At 52.3% G+C, this 20,007-nt stretch overlaps 2 protein-coding genes across 12 annotated transcripts in view; one reads left to right on the top strand and one right to left on the bottom strand.

Moving 5' to 3' along the window:
* ARHGAP1 (Rho GTPase activating protein 1) overlaps nt 1–7,109 on the top strand; it is a 35,971-nt gene extending 28,862 nt beyond the window's left edge. For all 5 annotated transcript variants that reach the window (XM_034769540.1, XM_034769541.1, XM_034769539.1 and 2 more), the window contains exons 10-13: nt 288–365; nt 1,140–1,268; nt 1,634–1,737; nt 2,993–7,109. In XM_034769540.1, the coding sequence (XP_034625431.1) occupies nt 288–365; nt 1,140–1,268; nt 1,634–1,737; nt 2,993–3,172 (491 nt within the window). In that variant the 3' untranslated portion in view covers nt 3,173–7,109. The remainder of the gene's footprint in view (nt 1–287; nt 366–1,139; nt 1,269–1,633; nt 1,738–2,992) is intronic.
* A 5,170-nt stretch (nt 7,110–12,279) lies between these two features.
* ATG13 (autophagy related 13) overlaps nt 12,280–20,007 on the bottom strand; it is a 46,628-nt gene continuing 38,900 nt past the window's right edge. For all 7 annotated transcript variants that reach the window (XM_034769534.1, XM_034769532.1, XM_034769531.1 and 4 more), the window contains 5 exons: nt 18,490–18,607; nt 18,002–18,079; nt 17,548–17,664; nt 16,890–17,018; nt 12,280–15,573 (listed from right to left, as the gene is read on the bottom strand). In XM_034769534.1, coding sequence (XP_034625425.1) covers nt 15,496–15,573; nt 16,890–17,018; nt 17,548–17,664; nt 18,002–18,079; nt 18,490–18,607 — 520 coding nt within the window. In that variant the 3' untranslated portion in view covers nt 12,280–15,495. The remainder of the gene's footprint in view (nt 15,574–16,889; nt 17,019–17,547; nt 17,665–18,001; nt 18,080–18,489; nt 18,608–20,007) is intronic.

Here is a 20,007-nt window from a genome sequence, read left to right on the forward strand (position 1 = left end):
GCCTTCCGAAGACACCCGACATGACAAATTTTGCATTGGATACCACACAATTGCTTTACAAGGATGAACATGGGGGTGCTGGGTGTTCCCCCAAGGTACAGAGCGTCACACTGGGCATGGGCAGTGCTCTCTCCACAGCTGAGTGCAGAGGTTTCCTGTGCACATGGGAGAAGCTGGTGCTTTGACAGCCTTGCTGTGTGCTGTGGCTGGCTCGGAAGGGTCGGAGAGCTCCGGTGTGTGACAGGCCTGGTCTGAGCTCTCCCTTTCCTTCTGCTCTCTCTCCCCAGCTCTGACCAAAGAGGGGATTTTTCGGAGATCAGCTTCCACACAGATTGTCAAAGAGGTCCAACAAAAATACAACATGGGTAAGTGTCCCTCCTCGGAAGAGCCTTGCATCATGATCCCTCCACTTCCCCCAACTCCCACCTGCAAGTTAGAGTTCTCTGATCCTCACCCGTCCAGACACTCAGCCTCTGCTCCTCTGCACTGTTCCTGTTCTGGGGCTCTGCTCTCCTCAAGCTTCTGGCTCTGCTCCCAGTGCTGGGGAATATGAGATCCATCGAGACTACACAGGAGTGTGTGGACAAGTAGCTCTGGATCTAGGCTGGGATCCAACCAACTCATTCCACTGTGATCTGAAAGCCTGTTTGAACGCTGCGCTCCGTCCTGCTGGCCAAGGGGGACTGAACTTTGTCCGTAATCTGCCAGAGGAATTGTGTTTTGAGCAGTGCAAAGCGCGCACCCCCCATCCCTGTTTCAGGAGAGGCTCTCTGAGGAGGTTTCCCACCTGCTCCCTGAGGAGCCGCTTCTGTTTCCCAGGGCTGGGCATGCTACCTTCCCATTGCTGCCCTGTAGAGCGAGACCAAGACCAGAAAAGACCCCTGTTTGGGGTGATGAGCCTTGGGGACATTGGGCTGGAATTGGCAGAGCTGTTGCTTCTGTCTTCTGGGCAAGTAAGTTACCTGCACCTCAAGTGAGTCTGGCCCCATGCTTGTCCCCAGGGAGTTTCTGCTTCAGAGCTGGGCTTTGACACCATGCTCTGCTCTGGAGGGAGTCCAGCCCCTTGCCCCTCTCCCTTATGGAGTGTGCGCCTGCTCTGATAGATGGGCTCTGAGCCTGTGCCTGCTCTCTGTCCTCAGGGATACAGGTGGATTTCCAGCAATACGAGGACATTCACCTCGCTGCCGTGATCCTCAAGACGTTCCTGCGGGAGCTGCCAGAGCCCCTGCTCACCTTTAGCCTCTACAACCACGTTGTCAACTTCCAGAGTGAGTTGGGGGCAAGAGGGCGCAGGCAACCAAAGTCTGAACTCCCTGATGGCAGGGATCTCCTCCAGGCTACCCCAGACACACAGCTACGCCCCCTGATCCCACGCAGTGGCTCTGGTGCCTTTCCAAGTAATCCGGGCAGCATGGATGAGCCCCCATTGCCAAGGGAGTCTGCATGGGATGGGGAGGAGAGGGAGTCCTGCTTGGGGTACCCGTGCATTGTGAGCTGGGCTCCTATCAGAGGAGCCTCCCAATGTGAGTCAGGGTTGCCCTATTGCCTGGTGGGAGCTGGAGGTTCCCCCCCTTCATTGCCTGAGCGAGGGTCTTGCTCACTTACTTACATGCCCCGTGTGTTTCCCTTTCAGACGTGGAGGAGTCGAATCGCGTGGATGTTGTTCGCAAAACCCTCCAGACCCTGCCCGAGGAAAACTACCAAGTGCTCTGTTTCCTGATGGCCTTCCTGGCAGAGGTTTGCTGCTCCACTTGGCTCTGAGGGGGTCTCCTCTTAGCTGACTACACCTGGGCCCAGCTCCGTTACTGCTCATTCCCTCCCTCCCCAACACATGCGCTGCCCAGCTGAGAGGGAGCACGGCTTGGGCCAGGAAACCACCCTTCTTTATCCCTCTGTCCCCCTTCCCCAAGGTTTGGAACTGGCTCTGACTCGTCAGGCTCAGGTAGTTCCTCCCATTGGGGCTGGGGACAGAGGGCAGGACGGCAGCTGAGACAGGGTGAAACTCCCATTAGTGCTGGGAAAGACCAAGAAACAGGTGTGTGGTGAGAACGGGATAGAAAATGAGCTCCAGATCCTGCCCTATTGGACTTGCAGGGAGCTTCCCACTGCTATGGAACTGCTCTACTGAGCCAAGTCTATCCCCAGCAAAAGGGTCAGAGACACTCAGACCCCGAATGCTTTGGGCACGTTGGATGACAGCACCCCCAGGTCAAGGTGTCTCTGTGTGGCCTGGAGGATGAGATGCCAGCTGGTGCAGAATGTGGCAGGGTGTCACTTGCCATCTCAAAAGCCCTGCAGGTGTTGGGCCCTATATATCACCCAAGCCGTCCTTCCCTGACAGTTCCTGGGGGCCAGCGTGGGACCCTGGACTCTATTCCCTGCCTTCCCCATCCCTTCCAGGCCTATCCGTCCCCTCCAGCTTTTCCAGGGTAGGGGAGGGTTGGGGTAATTTAGGGTCATGTCCACATTAATTTAGCTGATTATTTGACGTGGGTTGGGAAATTGTTGAGGGGTGTTAGGTGCAAACTGAACAGCAGAGGGTGGTTAGAGCATAGGCCTGGGCTCATGGCTGCTGGAATCCTTCTCCTGCTCTGCCTTTGTCATCGTCTGTATTGCAGCGCCTCCTAGAGAGCCAGGTTCAGGGCCCAGCGAGAGACAAGATAGACAGTGTGAGAAAGGAAGGACTGTCATCCCCATTCACTGGCGGGGAACGGACACACAGAGACCAAGTGACTTGCCCAGGGTCCCACAGGGAGTCTGTGATGGAGCTGGGAATTTGAACCCAGGTCCCCTGAGGCCCAGTCAAGTGTCTTCATTGCAAGTCTGCCTCTCCGTCCCGGGGGCCCTGTACTGCTTCATGTGCCTCAATTTCTCCTTCTAGGCTAGGCGCCTGAGCCCCCACCGTGCGGTTGTGAGGCACCGGGGAGGGCAGAGTGCTGATGCTGTTGTTGCTGCTCTGAGTCATTAGGGGTCTTCTCTCCCTCCCATGCAGGTCTCCGCTCACAGCGACATAAACAAGATGACGAACACCAACCTGGCCGTGGTTTTTGGCCCAAACCTGCTGTGGGATAAGGATGTAGCCATCACCCTCAAGGCCATCAACCCCATCAACACCTTTACCAAGTTTCTGCTGGACCACCAGGGGGAGCTGTTCCAGGATATGGAGGCCTGAGCCAGGGCCCGTCCACACTAGCACACTGTGCCCACCTTCCCCCTCCCTCTTCCTACCTTGTCATGGAGCCGTGGCCAGGAGCCTCCAGCACAGAGGGTCCATTGGAGCTGCAGGCGCTGAGCTGAGTAAGGGCTGTGGAGATGGTGTGGGAGTGAGTGAGCAGGCAACCATTTGCCAGAAGTGGGGGAGAGGAGCTGGTCTCCACATTCCTGGGAGCGGAGTCTTGTCCCCATGGCCATTCTGTGCAGTTCATCCCTGGCCATGCTGCTCTACTGGGGGCCGTTCCCTCCTTCCTTCCCCTCATGGGCTTCTTTCTGCCCTCCTCTCCTCCCCCCAGCAGCCCCTCTTCTGTGCAATGCCCCAAGATCCCAGCTCATTCCTCCTGCCTGCATCACCTGGGCAGGACTTGGCTCGAGTTGTGTGGCAGGAGGCTCCCTGTGTCAGCCCCTCCTCTCAGGAGCTGAGTGCAGTGTCCTGGCTCCCTGCCCCCACCCAGAGCAGATCAGGTAAACCTTGTGCTTCAGGTGTTGGTGAGGACAGCACCAGCTGCTCCTGGGCTAACACCAACCCTGCCCTTGGCTCGCAGCAGGTGTGTGAAGGAGAAACTAACTCTCCGGGGGCTGGGCCATTGAGCCCTGCCAGAGACTCTGTGACTGAGGGGAGTTGGCTTAGCCTGCCCCTTGTTGACACTACTACCCCAGGGAGCTAGTAATGCCTCTCCATGGGGCGCTAGCACCCACTGCAGGTGCTGTTCACCTTCACTAACAGGGCTGTGGTGGGCATGGGGTGTGTGGCGTGTGATAGCCCATGACTACTCAGCTCTGGCTCTAATGGTCCCCTTGACTTTGTCCTCGGCTCTTGGTGGGAGGGTTTCACTCCAGACACGGCCTCAGTGGGCATGCGCTGCCTGGGGATGCGCGGTCCCTTTTGTAATGCTCTGTGATCAGTGAGCTTGTTGGAACCATGCAGGGGACAAGTGCCCTGGTGGCACTTGACTCCCCACTGCCAAACCCCATCATTGACACTTCCCTTCCTCATGGCTGCAGCACAGGGACACTCCTGGGTGCCCTGTTTGTCTGCTGGCCAGCCCCTGACCCCGTCTGGTGAGTGGAATTTTTTCCAGCAAAAATGTAAGTCAGAATGTGGCCCAAAGGGAAGGGCCTGTGCATTGAGGCCAAACGTTAGCCAGTGTGCGAGGCCTGGATCGCAGGAACCTGCCCAGGTGCTGAGCTCTTGTGCCAAAGCCGCTAGGGCAGAACTGTGCCATGCAGCATGCCCCTAGCCTTTCAGGGGAGCTGCTTTGATGCACCCCTTATGAGCTAGGTGGATAGGGAGGGAGCTGGCTCTCTACAGGCCAGGCTCAGGAACAGAGCAGGCCAGATCCCCTCCTGAGACAGTTGCACTGCAGTCACTGCCTCAGGGTTGATTTTCGTGTAGGGAGATCTCCTCTGCCACATGCTAAAGTAACAGGGAGCTCCTGCCTTGGCCTGTGAGAGAGGAGCTTCCACACTGGAGCGAGACTCTCCGTTTCTAGCCTCACTCCCCAAGACCCATAATTCTTGTGCCCTGCTCCCCCAGGCCAGTCCTGGTCCCAGCTGCACCAGAGCAGTGGGGAAACATTGGGACCAAGCAGAGCTCGTTTTATAAAGTGGCAGTTGATCTGCTTTTAATAGGATTTTAACCTGCCCTAGAAACTGACCAAAGGCTGATACCCTGATTTAAAAATATGACAAACTGCTAATGAGCATCAACAACAGGAATGGGATCTCCTCTGCGAGGCCCAGGAGCAGGGGCCCAGGATTGGCAAGAACTCTGTCAGTCCTGAAGTGCAGCCCAGGCCCAGCTCGGCAGCTCTAGCTATTGCTGATTGATTGACTGCTCTTGGGGTGACCCACAAAAGGGTAAGATGGGCAAGTGGAGGAGCGGAGAATTCTGAGGAGGGCTGGAGAACAGGCTGTGCACAGCTTGGAGCCTCCCATCCCACCCTGGCTACTGAGTGAATCTCTCTCTGGGAGGTTGAAGGGCCCATGGTGGGGAGGGACCAGGCCTGGAGCTGGACGTGCTGCTGTGTGAGTTAAATTTCTGGGAAATGAATGCCCTTTGCTGTGAATAAGTCCATAGTGATGGTTTGGGTGGGTCACAGAGGGCTTCTAGTTCACCTTGACTTCTGCTAGATCCAGCATGGAGGATGGATCTGCCATGGAAGCTTCTTGGGAAAGCTGGAGGGACTCAGTGCTCCTATTGAGGTCAGGGGGTGGGGCAATGTAGGAAGAGCCCTACACTTGCCCCATGAGTTTTGTTAGGCCATGCTTAGTGGGACACTAGGGAAAGGGGTGTTGTCTGCGTGATTCCATATCACAGCTTCTGTCTCCCCACTCTAAAGGGAGCATCCCCTCCTGCATGTATTTCAGAGTGAAGCTAAGCTGGGTTTGCTGATGTTATCTGGGCCACAGCTAAATGTTTGTTGGCCTAGAGCTCCCCAGAGGAAAGGAAAAACCTGCTGGTCTCTTTGGGAACAACCAGAATCTTAAGGCCAGTAGCCCAGAACAGAAATTCCTCATGGGCTGGGGCACAAGGACCTGGCTACAGGCTCAGCTGCTGCTCCCTGCAGTGAGTTCCAGCTGGGAGCACTGAATCCTGATCTGCCAGATGTTGAAAAAAGCAGGGCTGGGCAGCCTAGGGGCAGGGGCAGGCTGAGGCTGCACTTGGAGAAGGTATTTCCTTAGCCTCCCAGAGACACTTAAAAAAAAAAAATTCTATGTAGTTAAAACTCCTGAGTTTATGGGCTTTCCTACTGAGTGTAACGGGACCTGCTGCAAATCCCTGTGCTACGGGATAACCCTGCTCCTGGGGCAGAGCCCTGCATAGGGAAGGGAGTGGACTTGGAGAAGTCTGTTGGTACTGCAGATGGTGGGAATGGGCTCGCATGGTCTTGGGAGCACTCCAGTGTAAATATTCCCATTCCTTTACCCACCCCCTGCCTGCTCCCCCCAGCGCTGCCAAGAGGCACAGCAGCGCTGGCTACTTTGCTTCTGCAATTTATGCTTCGGGATGCCTTTTATGAAGATACTACTCTTGTGGCTTGTGTGTGAAGCTGTGGCCTGGGCCTGACTGCAGCCCTTGGCTTCCCATGCCGAGTGGCAGGTGGGCAACCGAGTCCACGTCTCTGCCAACTAACTCAGGACTGAATTGCCTTCCTAGTCTGTCTGCCTCCTTGGGTGTACGGCTTGAGGCAGAGCTGGGGGGGAGGCAGCATGCAGGAGCTGGAGTGGCTAGAGGACCAACCTTGGCCCAAGAGACTAGGCTCTAGTCCTTGCTGCCTGTAAGAGGTGGTTGGTAGCATGTTAGGGACCCATGGTTACTCTGTGTATTTGTCTCCCATAATGTGTCTTACTCCTGGGTACAGCCGCCTAAGAGCCCCTTCCCCAGCGTGGCTTCCATATTAAATAGTGGCCACAGTGGCCCTTTGAGGGTTACATGTTTTGTCTCCTCTCTGTGCCCTGCTCTGCAGCACCCAACTTCCCTCCTCCCCTCATTCCAGTGGTGTCTGAGCGGCCTGTGAGCGCACACTCCACAACTGGCCCCAGCTGTCAGCCCTCTCTTTGTCTCTTCTGGAACCAGAGCCTTTGGGTGATGCAGATGAGGGCAAGATCAATTTGATGCCTTATGGTAACCCCTCTGCTAACTCAGCAGAGACTTCTGAGGGCCAAACTAGCCCCTGGTTGCTCTTTCAAGCAGTGGTGCTCTAGTGCAATTTACAGCTTTGCTTTTTGTTGCTGGTGTTCCCTGCCTTCTCTCCAGTTGATGTTCAGCAGGCACAGGGCTGGGGTTTTTACTGTGACATTAATTCACATCCATGTTTATTGACTTCTACACTGCACCGATCTTGTATTTCACAGTTTGCACTTTTTGTATTTCAATAAAAACCAAAACTCAGCCCCAGAGCATGGTGTATTTGTCTGAGCTGCAGCCTCTGGGGCTGATCTACAAGAGAAAGCAGAATGGCTGGTTACTCACCTAGCTACAACAGAGCAGAGGGCAGAGCTGTGCATGGTACATCCTCCTTGTGCCTCTCCATGGAATGTGTACACACTTATGGACAGCATCTCTTCCCAGACTCAATGGGCAGGAGCCATCTGCTAGGCTACTTGGTGCTAGATCCACAAAGGGGACTCAGGCACTGCACTGCAACACCTAACTTTAGGCACCCTCCTGCCCCTGAAATCCTGGTTAGGCGCCAGATTCCCTATGTTGTGCAGTGGGAGAGTTGGGTGCCTAAGAACAGGATTCACAAGAGCCAGAGGCCTGTGCAGAGAACTGCCTAAACTAGCCAGTAGGAATTATCAAGGAGAGAGGTGGGTCCTCAAAAGGTAGTTATGTGCCTTCCTCCACTTGGGACTCAGAGCTGGGCCCCCTTTCCTGGTGATAGAGCTAATCGGGCTTAAGCACTCCTACCAAAAATAAGTGCTGCTGCAGCCCCCCTTTATTCCAACAGCCCAGGGCTTAGAGCACTCCCTCTCTGCAGGCCTCCCGGACCTGAGCAGGAAGGGAAGGGGATCGGCTTTATAATCCAGCTGCCCTTACTCAGAAGTTGGATTCTTTTCCCTTCTCACCTCAGTAGGGCCTAGCCTGTAAAGCTGAGGAGCTCAGGACAGTATGTGCCCAATTTGCCTAAACTGAACTACATGTGCTGCTGTCCTTGGAAGGGAGTGATTAAACAAGGGCTAGTGGAGGGATCTAGAAATACCCCATCACATTTGCCATTTACAGATTCATCCCCTGTTTGAATCGCCAGCCCCTTAGCATTTGGTGAGTCACAGCTTCACCACTGGCCCTCAGGTCCACTCCCTTTCTGGACAGGTACATCCCCCAAGCTAGAGAGGTCAGCTGACCGTGTGACCCAAGTTCACTTTGGATCCAGCCCTGAAAGGCCAGGACAGTAAGTTCTGTGCTTTTCACAGACACAGTTTGCTATAAGCACAGAGCCTCCAGGGCCTGCCCCCATTTCAGGCTGGTTGAGGGTCTGCCCCTCTAGGCAGTGCTAGAAGGCAGAAGTGGCAACCACACAGGAATCTTAATGACTGTCATGAGGGGTTGGTTACTAGCTATGCACACCCAAGTTCTTCCCTTACCACTAAAGAACAGACCAGAAGAACAGTGAGCAAATGGACAGGGCGCTTCTACCACCTGTGTGGCTACTCTTTTGCTCCAGCGCTTAGTAACCAACCCCCCCGCAAGCTGATCATTACGATTTCAGAGGGAAGGATCTTTGCTCCTAAGCTGGCAGGTCAGATGGGAGCTAGGACAGCAGCAAATTTATTAAAGCTAATGTTAAAATTATATAATATACAGGTTAAGAAGAGTGTCTGTGCATCTGGGTATAGTGCTTAGCTTATCAAAAGTTTGGTTTAAAAGTCAGAAGATACATATAGTGCATAATCTGAAACAACCCAAATTTAGGTGAATAAATTAGCAATACAGTTTAGATTTTAGCATCCAAATATTGGGGTACACTCATGAAAAGTTATCCAGAGAATTGGTTGTAGATAGCAAATATAGCAGTCAGTGTAGATTATCCCCCAGTAATTGAGCACCTAGGAGACAGTGTCCCTCAGTAAATACAGTTCAGCGGAGAGGTATTTCAGATACTCTCCAATTTTGCTTCTCAGCGGCGCTCCAGCTCCCCTCCTGGTACTGCCGATGTCTGGTGATGTGTTCCCTTGACCACCTGCTGGTGTCTGACATTACTACATGAATCCCCACACCAGAGAAATACAAGCAAGGGGAAGAATCTTCTTAACAGCCCTCTTTGCTCAGTTCTTTGAGGGGAGTGAGACTTTCTGCACAGGGTAGGAACTGAGCACCTGGGAGGGTTTGGGATACGTGACGTGTCAGGGGCATGCAGCTGAAGTCTGGTGACTAGGCTCCTGAGGTGGTTGTCTGTGCTTCTTCACCCTCTGCTGCTTGAGCTGCCCTGGCCAGCCTATGGCAGCAGCTGTGTAGCCAGGCAGTGCATTGGCCAGGCTTAGGGACACAGTACAAAGGCACCTTTCTTGTAGGTGGCAACTCTGGCCTCCAGGCTGGATCTCAGGGCCAGCAGCAGTGGAGCAGGCCATGATGTAGAGCAGACCCCAGACCTGTAAGGGAAGGGGGGGATGGGGCTGAAGCAGTGTGTCACCTTCCCAACATGAGTGAGACGGCTACAAGGCCGACGCTCTTATCCAGGGGACCTTTGGCTTATGCCCACTCAGTCCTCTCCCCTCTCCTTTAGCACGGGACAGAAAAGCCCGGCCTTGGCCCTCTATAGGATGCAACCTCACAGGTGGCTGATACACAGGAGCTCATGATGAGCCTCTTGAAGGGCCATAGGAATACAGCTCTTGTAAGGAGTTGGAGAGGAACCCACCCTCCACACTCCTTGCACCTGCGGAAGGGGGCCTGACCTGCAGAGGGGGTGCTGTTCCACACACAACATCCTACATCTCTACTGCCCCCAGGAGCACTCACACCTGCTAACCTTGTCAAGGCTGCTGAAGGGATTGTACCCCTGCTATTTCCACTGATGTAGAAGGCAACTGTCCCCTCAGTGAGATTCAGGCCCCTCCTCCCCAAGAACTGTCTTCTCCCAGAAGGGCTCCACGTAGGGCCAGCTGCATGCTATACGCTAGCACAGCCCCTTAGAGGTGAGGCCCCAATTCTTGTGAGCTGGCCTGGCAGCAAGACAGCAACATTTCATGCTCTTGTTACATTGCAGCCTGTCAATTGGAACACGACTTCCCGGCCTGCTGGGCCCCTGTTCAGGTCACTGGGTCTCCTGGGCAGAGTACGACAAACACTTATTACAGTACTGTGTAAGGGCCAACGAAGAGTAGGGGGCCCTTACAAACAGTCGTAGACAGTCTGTGCCCTGAATCGCTTGCAATCAAAATACACTAGCCCGTGGGGAAGGGGTAGAACACAAGCAGAGTGAGTAATATGATAGTAACAAACAGCATGCTAGATCCATGCCTATTTTGTGGGGGTTTTTTGGTGTGTGTGGGTGTGGGGGGGGGGGGGTAGGTTTACTCAGGGCAGGGGGAGGAAATCAGCTAACGTGGAAGGGATGGTGACAAGGCTCAAGTCAGGTGTGGTGTGAATTTAAGGTGAGGAGATTGAGGGATGGGGAGGGAGGGTTGGAACAAACAACCCCTCAGCACAAGGCAGGCAGGCAAAGTCCAGTCAGACCTGTAGAAAGTTCTGGGAACATCCAAAGTTTCCTGCTGTGGCTGCTTCTACCCCTACTAGCTGGAGGCTACATTGGTGGGGAGGAGGCAGCAGCACCACTGCCTCCCTCTGGGGGACTTTGTACCCGGGGAAGCCCAGTAGGTTTCATCACATTTTGTGGTGCTTGAGCAGAACAGGAGAGAATTTGCCCAAAGCACTGAATGGGGCCTCTTGCATTTTTCAAATACCATTTGGGTTCCTGGCCATTCCTGCAGGTGGTGCACCTCCACATTTCTCTAGGGATATGTTGGTTATTGTGGCACTAGCTGGGCTAGGACTTTGAAAGCAGATACCCAGATTGGTGCAAACAGCCCCTAACAGTGTGCCGATGAACCTTGTATTTCAACTTGTGCTTGTCAGATTCCCAGCAGAGAGAAACGTGAGTTTTCTGCCCCTGGCATGCCTATGGAGCAATCTCCACAGCAGTGTAGAACAACATGCTCAAAGCTATTCTGCTTGGCACACCATGGATGCAATTGCCAGCTTTGCTCTGATGGCAGGCGCTGTGGTGATAGAGGAAGCAGGCTAAACGCAGCTGGATTTTCTACTCCCAGCTGAAACTTAAAGTGCTGCCAGTCAAGCTTTTGTTTATGGAGAAGTCACAGCTAGAGAAGCAAGATAACATCTTTGTGCCCATACCCAGCCTGGGAATTCATTATTCAAGTGTAAGCATGCCGCTAAGAGGGATTTACAAGAGATAGGGACTCTCTTCCAAACAACCCTTTGTCCAGTTCTAGATTTCTGTTCACCTATTCTACCCTGAGTTGTGCAACATGGGATGAAGCTGGCACCAGGACAATGTTTCTGTTCACACTGGCCGAACGAACAGTGCAGTCTGCACAAGACAGGATGCTGTGTCATTGCACAAACAAGGAAACAAGGAACAGCATCCGAGCCATGATCCGCAAAAATTATCCGTGGATATCTACAGATATCCATGGATTTGCAGGGCTCTACACTGGGGGCCGGGCTGAGGCTCCAAGCATTCCCCTGCCCCCCGAGCCTGGTCGGGGAGAACCGAGTGGGCAGCTGTACAGAGCCCACATGGAGTCGTGGATCCTCCACCTGCCTTAGGCCTGGCGAGGAGCCTGGGGGGCGGGGACACAGTCAAGGGCCACACTGTCTCTCTCTCACCTGCCCTCCCCCACCCCGCCCGCCCCACTGCAGGCAGGTGGAGGATCTGCACGGCTCCCCAGCTGGGCTCCACACTGGCCTTGTGGGGGGCGGAGGGGGGGAGGAGGAACGGGGACATGTGGAGCTGCCCAGGGGCTGCTTGGGCCCCTCGCCCAGGGCAGGTGGAGTGTCCACCACAGCTCCCCACCCCGCGCTTACTGTGGCCGGGCTGCGGCTCCAAGCCACCCCCTCTCCCTGGCTGGAGCTGGGTTGGGGAGAGCTGCACTGGCAGCTGTGAGGAGCCGTGGTGGACCCTCCACCTGCCCTGGGCATGGGGCCCAAGCAGCCCCCGGCCCAGTGTCCCTGCCCAGGGCAGGTGGAGGATCCGTGCTGGTTCCTCTAAGCTGCCCGCCAGGCTCTTACTGTCAGAGCCCTGCGCAGATACAAAATTTGTATCCGCATCCGTGCTGCTATCCCCAGAAATGGTCCACGGATATAAAGCAGATACCTGTGGATTTGCACGGCTCTATCCATAAACTTTCCTCATTGCATCCCATTCCACCTTCCAAAACAGCAGCTTGTAGGCATTAACCCTGTTCCTTCCTGCAGCTGTACCGACTGCTGCAGTTAAAATCTGGCTGTTGGAAGGGAAAGCCATAAGGGTGGGAAGGTCCCGGCATTGGAACCTGCAGAGTAATTCACAGAAGAATTGGATCAGCATGGCAAACAGGTCAGAGTTGCTTACATAAAAGATTTATTGGAAATTCTTTGAATACATGAAGTGCCTTGGAGACTATTTCCAAAACAATGCAATTTAGTACCCTGCACCCAAAGCATTTGTAGGTCATCCGCTATGTACAAGCTGCCTTGACATAGCACAGGCCTCAGCAGATGGCTATTAAAATTATGACAATATTCATCATTAAACAAATTCTACAGCAGGCCACAGCATCAGTAGCTAGGTCCCTCTTGCAGAACTGCTTTGGGCCAATCATTTCTAATGCATTGATTAGACAGAGCTGAGCGCCTAGATTTTGGAATGGAGGTGTCAAAACTCTCAGGATTGCCCAGGAATAAGCACATCTCTCATCCCAAGAGAAACCCTTTATTGCTGTGGCTATCCAGCTATACCCTATCAACCCAGATGGGCAGATTTCCACTGGGTGGCATTAAACAAACATGGTTGCTACACAGAAGTTCTGCTTTGTGAGATGCAGGAGCTGCGATCTTGTTAAAGTCACATGAACATGACTGAGCACAGACACTAGGCCCTGGAGGCTTTCTAGACAGAAACAGGAATGATGGCTTGCCTTCTGTGGATACCACAGCAGTTCAGTGTGAAGAAGAGGAGGAACTACAGAGTCAATGCTGCCTAGGGAAGGATCACCACCAGGAAGGTCTATTCTATTCTTCCTAGCAGGCACAATGCATGCCAGTAGTTTACTAATCTCTACGAATAACTTGACAGGAGAGCTCACCCAGACATAGCCTGCAAGTTAAAGGTCAGAGTGCCAGAGTATGTCCACATGCAACTAACTACAAGACTCCAGAGAATGACCAGCTGATTGGGGGCGGGGGGAAATCAGGAGATCTGGGTTCTATTGCTGACTCTGCCATTTACTCACTGTGTGCCTTGGACAAATCCCTGACCCCATGTCTAGTTTCCACAGCTATACTGTGGGGATGCAGCTTACTTACCTCCCTCATAAGCAGGTTGTAGGGAGTATTCATCAAGTGCTTTGAAGCCCCCTAAGTCAGTGTTATTAGTTGACAGGAATAGTGGGATTTTCACCTCCAGCATTTCCAATTCCATTTCACTGGGAGGCCTTTTAGCACTGGTACAGACAGGTGAAGAGATTGGATTACTCCTTGCAAAACAAGGATTGATTCTTTTGATATGGGAGTTAGTTGGATTGGGGGGTGGCCTGGGAGGGGGGAGTTTGCTGCTTCAAGTAGTTATAATACCCCTACCTGGTGCTTTAGAGCATACACTAAAACACTGTCACTGATCAAGCACAGCAAACACCTGTCAACTCAAGGGCTGGGAAAGCAAAAGAACATGTTACCATATTGGGAATCAGTTCAGGTCCTGAGCTCAATTCCTTGCTCTTGCAGCAGCACAGGGTGGAGGGTGGCAGAGGCCACGGGGTAACCCAAGGCTTGTGTCATTTTCTAGCAACCCTCCTTTTCAACCTAAGGAATTGTGCTGAGCTCTGGAGAAAACCACATCCAGCCTTTTTTGACCAGAAGCTAGTTACTCCACCAGTAGTAAGGAAACTAGCAAGGATCCGAGTACAGAGAACTCCCACCACTCTATAGAAATATCGTCCGTGCATAGCAAGGGGGACTCGCAGGAGTCTCTTCAGTTACTCAGCCCAGTTACAGGTGGCTGAAGGGTGGAGAAAGTTGCATAAGCCCTACTCTGAGTTCCTGCTTAGTGCCATTACACAGCTTCTCCCTTCCTCACGTGAGACACAGGACGCACAACAACCAGATCAAACACAGAGCACTGCCAGCCAATCACTACTTCATGGCTAGCTCATTACAAAAATAAACTTTTAGCTAATCATAAGCCAGCTGATTAAAAAGAGTACCATCAACTTTCCAAAAGTGTGCTTCTGTGAACAAGCTCCCTCCTGAATGGCTGAGGAACAGAACAAGTCCATTTCCCAAGCCTATCAGAACGTAGCTCTTCAGGAAGTCCCTGCCAGTCTGCTGCACCAACACGTGTGTGTTATTATATCAGTGCCCAGACAGGTGTCATGGAAGAAAGTCCCCAGAACAGAACACTGTATTAGAGTAAATAAGTGTCTCTGAAAATAAATATCTTGGATTTTCCCTACCAAATGCAGACTATTGTCATGGGACAGAGCTCCATGGCACAACTGCTGTCTGCAGTGACAGGACCGAATGACCTGCACTTGTATGTGAAAACATAACTTTTTTTAATATAGGTTTCTTTAAAAGCAATAAATATTTCCTGTTTCTTATATATTAACCATAAAGCAGCAAGGTTTGCAGGGAAAAGGGACTAAGACTCCTAGTTACATAACCCTGGAGAAATAGAATTCCTATTCATATTTACAACTGCATTTCAAGAGCAGCGACTACAAATTTAACATACTCCCAATGTGCCACTTGCAGATGCACCAGTACAATCACATTCTGGGACCTTAGCATTGTGGTTTTCATACACTCAAGAAAATGTGGAAAGCCCTTCTGCATATCTTCTGTAGTTTCACATCTGTGATTCGGGCAGACAGGCCCAGCACAAGGCCCCAGAGAGAGAGTCTGTGCAAAGCCCCAGTTCCTTGGGAGCAGAAAATGAAGACATCTATAGGTGTCGCACAGTATAGTGCATGAAGTGGAAGTCTGCCTCATCCCCTTGTGCTCTGCAGTCCATGCGCTCACTGAAGACAGGATGAAATGCCCCATTTCTAAGAGCCGATGTCCTGCACTCAAGCCAGCTGAGTCTGCCACTGCATAGATCCTTTGTTCTGAGCCAAGGCTGTCTATACTCCAGTGCAATTGCAGATGCAAGGAAAAGATGGTCTGTGCCCCAGAAGCTAAATCTTGGGGAACTGTGATGCAAGAGGCTTTGCAGGGAGCATTTCTGGCAGCTTTCCATAAAACCCCTCCATACACAGAACAAAGACTGAAGGGGAACTGGGTTACCTACAACAAAGCTTGATTTCCTTTGTCCCTATTGTAGTGTCAGAGATAAGTACTCAAATGCCAGTAGGAAAAGGGTGCAAAACTATCCCGGGGCCTGGCTGAGGGGAGACTGACAGCTGAATCTGTACCCAGTATTGAGGAGGTGATCTGGCAAAGCCCACAAGATGCAGGAGGGGAAATTGGACACAAAAGGGAGAGTGGCAGACAGACACTGTGGGCTTCCTCCTCCAGGTGCTCCAGAAGGACACTGCTGCTGCAATAAGAAAACAGCTTTACTGCAAAGTCTCTACAAAGGCATCAAACTCTTTGACGTTTTTCTCATGGACTGCCAGCTTCTCCGGTAACGAGTCCTGTGAAGAAAAACTCAGATCAGGACTCACTCACAGAAGGTGCATCAGCCTAAAGGAAGCTATAAAACAGTGGAAACGTATATGGTAAACTCTGGCCAAAGGTTTCTGCTTTGATTTGTGCTCTCCCTCCTTATACATGTGCCACTCCTAGCAGAAGCAGGATATCAGACAGGATCCAGCACATGAACCTGAGAAGGGCAGTTTACCCAGTTTGTTTTTTCTACGGAAGCAGCAGGTGTGCCATAACCAGGACTGGTGCAATTCTTACAGCAGCTGCAGCACAATTACTTTGTCAAGCTGTGTGAATAAAGTCACTCAGCTGTTATCACTAGGCATTATGGTTTTCCCAGGCAAAACCATGTTACAAAGTTGATGGGCCGGATACTGCATTCATCCAACAACATTCTCTCTGCCTTCATTGGGAGCTTTCTCTGAGTGAGGACTGCACAATGAAATCCAGCGTGCCACTAAACCAGATGCGGCAGAGGCAACATTCAGTTCTTAGATTTGGGTTCACCTACAGATTTGAACTATGGCACATTTGCCCCTCCGGGTAATAGGCAGCGGCACTCAGCTAGGAGATGAAACAGATGTTTCAAAGCTGCCACAGAGACTCAGTCATTTAATGGGAGGGCGAAGTAAAGGACTCGCTCACAAATGCAGCATGTACAGTAAAAAAAAAGGAGGCACATTTCAGGTTACTCCAATTTTAGGCTCCAGGCTAATAGGTCTCACACACCAGATAGGATGAGACAGGGCTGGAGTTAAGGCAGTATGTTTTCTCCCCAGAACCTTAGAGGATGGGTTATGCTCTTCTCCCAGACCTTATCAAACTGTTCTAGAAGAGACCTGACCTCCCAAATCACTCCTTTGCTGTGACTGGTCCTAATTCATACAGCCTTGAGCTTAGCAGATGCAGGAATGAGGGGGGAAGTTCAAGACTATTACAGTAGGGAATAGTTTTGGACAGTGGAAGAGTCCTGCAGCTGCAATGGCTTCTGGGAAGAGGATACCTGATGCAGCACATGGATACTGTCTCACACACATGTAGCACAAACCAACAACTCATCTAATATTCTCCATGGCAGCTGTACGCATGCACTGAGAAGGAATCAGACTGAAAAGGTCTCACATCTGGTTCCTTCCAAAGGTTTCAGGTTCCGAGATGTACAGGCATGTTCAGCAGATTGACAAGGGACCCCTCTGGTAGGTGCCTCTGCTCTCTTATGGGATGTTGGCTTGTTCAGGGAGCTAGGAGGAGGAGAGCATTGTGAGAATGTATGTCCCCCACACACCAAAATCCCGTTTTCCCATACCAGATCCTCTGCCATGGACTGAGCCCCAATGTCAATGGAGAGGCTGCTGAGCTGAGGGGGGTTCTGAAACTCGCGGTAGAACGTCCCCAAGTCCATTGGGAGAATGTCATCTTTTGAGAATGCTGGTTTCTAGAATTAAAGATACAAACATTAATCCCCATTTAGAGTTCTGTCAGATTTCCCCCTTCGCTCTAGCTACAGACAGAGGTACCATCGGCTACCAGCACACAACTCCACATTACAGCAATAAATCTAAGTCAAATAATTGAACAGCAGCATCACCTATATCCCTTGCCATGAGCAGAATTAGTCTTTCCCTGATGACTTCATGAGCACCTAAAGCAGAGTATTTCCCTACAATCTGTACTCTGCTTTAGGTGTATGGGACACAGGGAAAACCCGAAAACCTGAACCCAGGCCATGGTGGATAAAGGAGGAGGAAATAATATCCCAAGTTGTGGGTTTACGAATGTCAATGTCTTTACCATTTTTAAGGATGCCCAGAGATCCTGTCCTTGATATGGGAGCACAATGAGCCCTTGTTTGGAGAAATTCATCTATTTTAATTCAGCATCACACCAACACCTGCAGCCCACCCCAGATACAGGTGCTCTGTGAAAGTGCTAGCTTGGGCTGATAAAGGACTGCATGGACTTACAAAGTCAACCATGACAAAGTCGTCATGTGTGTTCCCGGTGCTGCTGCCACTGGAGCCCTCTGAGTGCAAGCTGCCCTGTAGAGGAGACTCAATGTCTGGGGAGTCAGGAGGATTCACCTGCCCAAGAAACCAGAGTCCATCAGTTTCAGATCCTGTTACTGAGCCCATCTGTGTGTTGTGCCAGCATGGGAAGAAGCATAGTGAGAATTACAAGGGCATGCAGACTGTAAGCACAGACTAGCGGGGGCTCTAAACCTGTAGCTGTTTCCATCTCTGGAAAGCCCAGACTCGGGCATAGAAGATGTTATTAGAAACCAAGCTGATGCAAGTAGCTAGTTCTTTGGTCAGAAGTGCATGCAAAGCTAAAGCCAGGAAGGATACATCTGCATTGCCTGATTCAAACTTGACACGCATAGATGGCTCACGGGGGGTGCTGGGGGGGTTGGGTTCTTACCATGGGGTCATTATCCTCCAGCTCAACATTCTTGGGAGCAAACATGGCGAAAGGAATGTCCAAGCTGGCCATGGTCACCTGGAGAGATTCAATGGGTAGAACCTCAGCACTTCAGTCAGATTCTCTGCATATGCAGCATGCACCATCCCATTGCAAGGCTGTATGTCAGGATCTGAAACTTTGCCCCACCAAAAAGTCACACTGGCAACTTGACTGGAACCCAAGGGCTACACTTTGAGGGCATAACATCGGAGAGACTGCAGTCAACATCCCCTTTAATACACAGGTGTAGCCCGCAGAGCCTACAGGGCCCAGCATACAGTAAAGCACCACATACAGAGACCTGCTGTCCTTGCTAAAGTCTGGCCTCCCGTTTCTGCCCTGGTGATGCAGCGCCTGGCCCCCTCTGTCCAGCAATGGAAAAGAGGAACAGTGGCATGAAGAAAAGTGCATCATGAGTCCACCTCAGAATGATCACCGCAAGTTACCTGATTAATGGGTTTGTTGACAAAGGCCCCCACCTTCCGGACAAAGATGGTCTCCAAGAGATCGTGTGGGGAGCCACTCTTCCCTTCGCTGCTGTTTGATACGGTTTCCGTGTCCTCACTGGGGGAGAAGGGTTGATGGCTCATTGCACATAAATAATGTAGACAAAACCACATTCTTTTGTCAAGATCCCCTTGTTGTTGTTTTTTTATGCCTTCTCCTAATGCTGTGAGGAAGGGGAGGGAGAAGCATCTCTGTTCTTGTCAGACAGAGTCTTACCCTTCAGCCATCAGTATGCAATAGAGCAGTGGTCTCCAACCTTTTTATGCCCAAGATCACTTTTTGAATTTAAGGGCAATCCAGGATCTACCCTGCCCCTTCCCCGAGGCCCTGTCCCTTCCCCAAAGTCCCACCCCACTCACTCGCTCTCCCCCACCCTCACTCACTTTCTCCAGGCTGGGGTAGGGGGTTGCAATTTGGGAGGGGGTGTGGGCTCTGGGCTAGGGCTGAGGGGTTCACAGTGTGGGAGGGGGCTCTGGGCTGGGGCAGAGTGTTGGGGTGCAGGAGGGGGTGAGGGGTACAAGCTCTAGGAAGGAGTTTGGGTGCAGGAGGGGGCTCTGGGCTAGGGCAGAGTGTTGTGGTGCAGGAGGAGATGAGGTGCTGGCTCTGGGAAGGAGGTCAGGGCTAGGGGTTGGGGTGCAGGAGGGGGTATGGGGTGCTGGCTCCAGGAGGAGGCTCAGGGCTGGGGTATGGCCTCCCGCCGGGCAACATTAACCTCCGGCAGCTCCTGGTCAGCAGCGCAGCGAGGCTAAGGCAGGCTCCCTGCCTACCCTGGCCCCACTCCGCTCCCAGAAATGGCCAACATATCCCTGCGGCCTCTGGGAGGGAGCGAGCGGCACATGGCTCCATGCAGCTCCCCGTTCCCAGCCAATGGGAGCTACGGGGGTGGTGCTTGCAGGCAGGAGCAGCACAAGGAGGGAGACCCCGGCTCCTGGGGGTGTGCTGGCCGCTTCCAGGAGTGCACCACCAGAGATCGCAATCGAGTGGGAAATCCTCTAGGATCGACCAGTCAATTGGGATGGACAAGTTGGTGACCACTGCAATAGAGACTGCAAGGCCGTGGAGCAGCTTTCTGCTTGGCTCTGTGAGGGAACCACCCCTATCAGTAGGGCAGAAAACCTCAGCGAGTCCTGAGGAAAGGCTGTTCAGAAGAACTGCGTGGGAGGAGGGGGTTAATCTGAGAAATGGCAAGGACGCTCGAGCAGCTCTTGCCAATCACTATCACTCTTTCAGGAACACAGAATTCTTGGATATCTTCCCTGTCAGGAGACAGGGTCGGGAATCTGAACCCCATGCTCCTTCCCAGGCCCCATGAAGCCAGAGTAGTCCAATATCACAGCAGCTAGTGCTAATCAGGTTAATTTTCACTGGGTGGCTACTAATTATAGTCTCAAAACCCGATTTTCAGAAGTATTCAGCAGCTCTAAGAATCTGGTCCTCAGTCGTCCGGCAGGCGTTAG

Source organism: Trachemys scripta, chromosome 4 (genome assembly GCF_013100865.1).
Source record: "Trachemys scripta elegans isolate TJP31775 chromosome 4, CAS_Tse_1.0, whole genome shotgun sequence".
NCBI lineage: Eukaryota > Metazoa > Chordata > Testudines > Emydidae > Trachemys > Trachemys scripta.